We start from the raw sequence: 6,017 nt of genomic DNA, 5'->3' as shown, positions 1-6,017 counted from the left end.
CTTCCCTTTATAGCCGCCAGTCCTACTAACTTGCGCAGTTGTATTTCTAGCTATATAAATTATGTCCGCTAAGGCCGGGGATAAGGCGTTTAGTGGGGAATAGAAGGAGATTAGAGGTTATATATTTAAGATAACAGAGGACATAACTATAATATTTAAAGGCAGATTATGCAATATTAAAGACGGCGAAGGGAAGCTGGTTAAATATTTAGGTATAAAAGATGGATAAGTAACAAAAGAGGTTCTTACTAGGTATAAATATTATATAATAAGGGCACGGGTTAAGTTAGAGAAGAAGTAGTAATAAGTAGTAACCTAAAGCGATATATGCTATTCATTTATAGATAAGAGTTAATCTTTAGCTTTTTCTATAGTATTTTCCTAAAACTCTAGAGTATCTAGGTCCCCTAAACTAAATAAGTTAAAGATATTCTATCTATCCTTATAGCTAATTCTAACTAATAAAAGAGCGTCCTTATTATCTATTTCTAGCATATATATAGACAGGCAATTCGTAACCGCTAGTCCTCTACTCTCCTTTTCCTTTCTCTATAAATTACTTATCTTTATCCCGGTGCGAAATGGCTTAAGGAGATTTTTAATTATATAGCGCCTTATAAATAAGAAAGACAAATACTAGCCCTCCCCTAGCAATATTAGATTTCCTATACAATATTAACTATAGATATAATATCTTATTAAAGGTCGTCTTACAGACCTAGAGTTTGCTATAATTCTAACTAGGGACGCTTTAATAATAGTTTATCTATAACTTAATAATATACTAGTATAATAGCGCTTGGAGGATTCTTAGAAGAGGCGTTTATCTTAAATAAGTATTAATGCATTAAATTTGGGGAAAAAGGTGTCCAACTATTAGTTTTAGGATTATTAGATAAGATTATACTTTCCTTTTATAATAAATCTAGCTCTAAAATATATAAGTAACCAATTAACGAGTACCTAAGACTTATATATTAAGCATTTAATAAGTGTCCTAAGGGATTAGAGCTTTAAAATGCCTCTCTAATAACTAAAAGTCTTAGGCTAAAGTTAGGTGTTCCTCTAATAATATTTATTAATAATTTATTTAAAATATAAGGCTCTTTATACTAGTAGAGGGATCCACCTTTAAAAATAGACGTTTTAGAGGTAAAGGAATTAACGTACTAATTAAATTAGCCTTATAAAGTATACTTGTAGTAACTATAAGACCGCGGGGGTAGGGGCAACTCTCCTACTATCCTTAAAGCTCTTAGAGGAGGTTTCTTACCAATACCATTACTAGCTTTAAGATAGGCGCTACTAAAGTATATAGGAAGAATACTTTAGGACCTAAGCCGATAAAAACGTCCGTTAATAGAGTGCGTGCATATAGCTTTATACTTCGTTGCGAGCTTAATCGTTTCTCTAAAGATATCGCGTTTTCTTATAGCACCTTAAGGCACAATTTAAACGCATCGTTCTGGTGGGAGGGTAATAGATACGTATTAGCGTTAAATATCTTTCTTTTTTCCTCGAGTAGTTCGTAAAACCAGTTATTTAGCGCCATTAGAAGTTTAACTAAAAATAAAAAAAAGGAGAAAGGGAGAAAAAAAAGGGAAGGAAAGAAAAGGGAAGGGAAAAGACAAGATAAGACGAGACAAAACAGAATGGGACGGTTAGCCTAATTATATACCACTTCCCCTAGCTAAACAATATACAGCTAGATCGCTTACTGCAATCTAGCTAGCATTACTAGCACTAATTCTACACTTATATCTTTAATTCGACCTAAAATATTGCCTATCTCCTATATGTTAATTAAAGCACTTCTATACTTTAAGCAATGTCTTTTTTTAAGCTCGCTCTAGTGCTAGAGTTAAAATCCCGTATATAAGCTAGGGGACTATTTCTACAGGTACGGCAAGCATATACGCTATAGCTTTATTTACTACGACGGAGATAATATTAATATATCTTAACTAAAGTCTGCTAGGATTAATTGGGGAGGGTAGCCTATTATTAAAAGAGGGGTATAGATACACCTATAGTATAGCTTATATTATATAAGAAAAGGGCGGATCCGGCCTAAAAAACAATACCATCTAGCTCCTTTTTTAGATTAGTATTACGTTACTAAAGCTTTATAAAGTAATAATGCCAGTTATATCCAACCCTATTACGCTAGTGCCTTTACCTTATAATAGTATAAATACCCCCCCTAGTAGCCTGAGCTAAACGTATCTGTATTATAGGCAGTTAGCGCAGCATTTTATAGTTAAAATGCTTGCAGTCTTATTAAAGATAGTCTAAACAATCCAACCTTATCTACTTTCTCTACACCTACCTCTACCTCCTCCTTCCCCTACAAGTTTAGGGGTTAAAGAGATACCTAAAGTAAGAGGTTCCAAGATTGAAGTTAAGATATTAAATAAGATATATGCTCGCGAAATTCCTAAGATACACTTAGAAATACGCTAATATAGCATCTACTACAGCTAGGATAAACAAAACTGCCAGTATAAGACTATAGAGACTTCGCCAGATACGTTAAGTAAGCGTAATATATATAATTAGTATATTTATGTCCTTTAAAAGAAATTTAGTCTATCTCTTAGGTGCCTTTAAACATATTAACTTAAATATTAACTTTAAGCTAGAAAAGGACAAGAAAGACTATAGCACATACCTAAGCATAAATTTAGGAGAAGTAAGAGACGCCTTATAAGTGGTGCTAAACGGCGTATAAGCTATCTCCCTTTGGGAAGATAAGCCTATAGTAAGTGGACCTTTTTGTAGATATAGCTTATTCTAATTTAACTTCTAGATTCCTATAAATATTATATTTAATTTTCTACCCTAATTAAAAATATACTAAGAAAGTCTTTCTCCTAACTTAATTAGCGCTAGGCACCTTTAGGGGTTATTAAAATTCCTTAAAGATCATTTCGCGCCTATAACTAATAGTCTCCTGCCGCTTATAGACTATAGTAAAATTAACTTCAATCTCCTTTAGGCCTTATTTAAACCAAATACGTATATCCTTATAATTTGCGAAGGCTTGGATTAACTAAAATGCCTTATATATAATTCAAACAACTTTAAAACCTTACTTTTTAGCAAAAAGAGCTTCGAACTTAACTATTACTATTTCGGCTATAACGGGAAGGCGTTTAGCAAGGTAAAGACCACCCTCTCTATTCTAAAATTCCGTTTAACTATAAAAATTATATCTCTTAAGGTATTTCCGCTAGAGCATTATAAGAGACAAGCCGAGATAAAGCAGAATCTTATTAGAAATGGCCAGAAGTTTATATCTTTAAGAGGCATTAACTACCGTAAATATAAAGGGATCGCGTTTTTCTGGACCAAAGATAGTCCGTTAAGATTTTCTATAAGCGGCCGTATTATAGTAGACGCGATAGCATTTTATTATTAAAATCCTAACTATAGTAAGTAGCTAATTGCTATAGATATGTACGGAATAAACGTAATTAATTAAGGGACTAATTGGCAAGGTGATATAAAGAATTAGAGTTTAGTTCCTAAGAAGACAGGAGACAATAAGCACCTAATATATCCACTAACAGCCCTAGTCTTTAGTTTGGAAGACAAAAAATAGGGTTAGGCTTTCTACGTACTCTTTTTCTAGAGCTAGTAAATTATATATACTAATGTAAGCACTAATAGGTGAATTTGCCGTCGCTAATATTAAGGACATTAAATAGAATGCCTTAGCATTTAAGTCACTCGCAATTAAGGAGGATAAGAAAATAGTGCTTTAAGGATTTATAAAGAGCTACCAGTCTAGGTCTAGGAAATTAAAGTTTAATAATATAATTAAAGGAAAGGGGAAAGGCCTAGTTTTTTTACTATAGTAAGTTTTCTAGCAAGGCATTAGCTGTTTTAAAGGCTAACCGTTTTAGTGGCCCACCTAGGGTAGGAAAGACATTAATAGCTAAAGCACTTGCCAAATCTTAGAGGAGACCCCTCTATGTAGTTTATTCCCCTTTATAAGTATATTTATATACTAGTCTAACTATAAGAAGGCTTATATAGGAGACCTTAATATGGATCCAGCCTATTTAGAATAAAACCTAGCTCTAATAGTTAAAAACGTTTACTACTAGAGCGCTATCCTTCTTTTAGACGAGGCCGATGTCTTTCTTATAAAAAGAACTTTAAATAATATCCGACGTAATAGCCTAGTATCCGTCTTCCTGTAATAGATAGAGTATTTCTAAGGTATTATATTTCTTATAACAAATAGGATTACTGTATTTAATATAGCTATATAGAGCAAAATATATCTTACACTTAGATATAACGAGCTAAAGGGACTGGCAAGAGAGTAGGTATAAAATTTTTTTCCTAAAGTAAGCTAATACTACTACTAATATCTCTAGAAAAGATATAGAGCGGCTTTTAGACTATTAATTAAATAGAAGATAGGCAAGGTAATATTTAAAAGAGTTTTAAGGCTAGTGCTAATATACTATATTAGATTAAGAACACCATACAGATTAGTTACAGCTTGGCTAAAAGTAATGGGGAGAAACTTATATATAAGCATTTAGGCAAGGCTCTTACGTTAAATTAAGATTTTAAAAGTAACTTTAAAGGTGCTAAATTAGTTAAAGGTATAAACTTATACGCGTAGATTCGCTTATATATATATAGCATTAAATACCTTATAGATCTTGTAACTATAACACTATTACTTATTGCTTTCTCGAAATTACTTGCTTGCTCCTATAACAACAAGGCCTATATAGTAGGCTATAGCGCGGGCGAATCGCTTATAGATTTAGGAATAGGAGAACGGAAGCTGTAGGGTATTAGTTTCTATAGGGAAGTAGAAGATATAAGTATTAGTTTCTATAAGGAATTAAAAGCTATAAGGTAATAAAGAAAGCAGGTATTAATCCCTATAGAGAACCGCAAGCTATAGAAGATTAATTTCCATAAAGGAGTGGAAGAAATTGCTATTAGTTTTTATAGGGGAGTAAAAGCCGTACGGAAGTAGGAGCTATAAGGTATAGTTCTTCTAGGGCAGTAGAATATACGGTTATTATATACTAGATAATAATTTTAGTTTAAAATATAAGAACGGGAGCTATAGGGGATTAGTTCCCGTAGGGAAGTAGTAGATATAGCTAGTAGCTCCTATAGGGGAGTAAAAGCCGTAGGGGAATATAAAATATAGGGGATTAGTTCCTATAGGGCGGGGAAATATATAGGTATTAGCACCTATAGGGGATTTATTAGAGTAAGGGATTTATTAGAGTAGGGGATTTATTAGAGTAGGGGATTTGTTAGCGTAGGGGATTTATTAGCGTAGGGGATTCGTTAGAGTAGGGGATAAGATCCTATAGGGGATTTATTAAAGTAGGGGACTAGTTCCTATAGGGCGGCAAAATATATAGGCATTAGCTCCTATAGGGGATTTATTTAAGTAGGGGATTGGTTAGAGTAGGGGATTAATTCTCCTATAGCCTCTATTTAGGCGGTATAAGACTGCTTCTAATAGGCTAGGGAGTGGATTACGTGTTTTGTGGAAATATAAAGCCTATATAAAATAGTAGGGCGTGGGGACTTAATAATCTGGCGGAAGATTAGGTTATCCGCTTTCCTAGGTTTATTTAGCCCTAGTAACTCGCCCTATACTATTTTATATGCGTTTTAACTAAGGCTGCTACCTAGTCTTAGCCGCCTAAATCTCCGTAAAACTTTACTTATATGGTGGTGGAAGAGTTATAAAATATTATTTTATCTACTCTACTAGTACCTTTAGATCCTTTTTTACTTTCTAAAGCACCTCCTTTATTTAGGAAGGAAGTTTTTTATTCTTTTCCTTTCGCCTTCTACTGCCTAGAAATACTACCTTCCATAATCTATTAACCTAAGGGATTAGTGGCTAATAGTACGGTAAAAAGTAATTACCTATAGTCTTAAGAAAATCCCCTTTATTATCTACTTCTCCTTTTTTTATCTTAGCTAGCTCTTCTATATCTATAAAATTCCACTTATTAAAC

At 33.1% G+C, this 6,017-nt stretch overlaps 1 protein-coding gene across 1 annotated transcript; it reads left to right on the top strand.

Moving 5' to 3' along the window:
• Window positions 1-3,055: 3,055 nt before the first annotated feature.
• K441DRAFT_580940 (uncharacterized protein) lies at window positions 3,056-3,421 on the top strand (the record flags this gene model as incomplete). The annotated part of the gene is made up of 1 exon (XM_067644395.1): window positions 3,056-3,421. A coding segment is annotated over one exon (366 nt), but the record flags the coding sequence as incomplete, so codon positions are not given.
• Window positions 3,422-6,017: the final 2,596 nt, after the last annotated feature.

The sequence above is a fragment of the Cenococcum geophilum genome (assembly GCF_001692895.1).
Source record: "Cenococcum geophilum 1.58 unplaced genomic scaffold K441scaffold_50, whole genome shotgun sequence".
NCBI lineage: Eukaryota > Fungi > Ascomycota > Dothideomycetes > Gloniales > Gloniaceae > Cenococcum > Cenococcum geophilum.
Note: the sequence above shows the minus strand (reverse complement) of the source record. Positions and strands in the feature narration are given on the sequence as shown.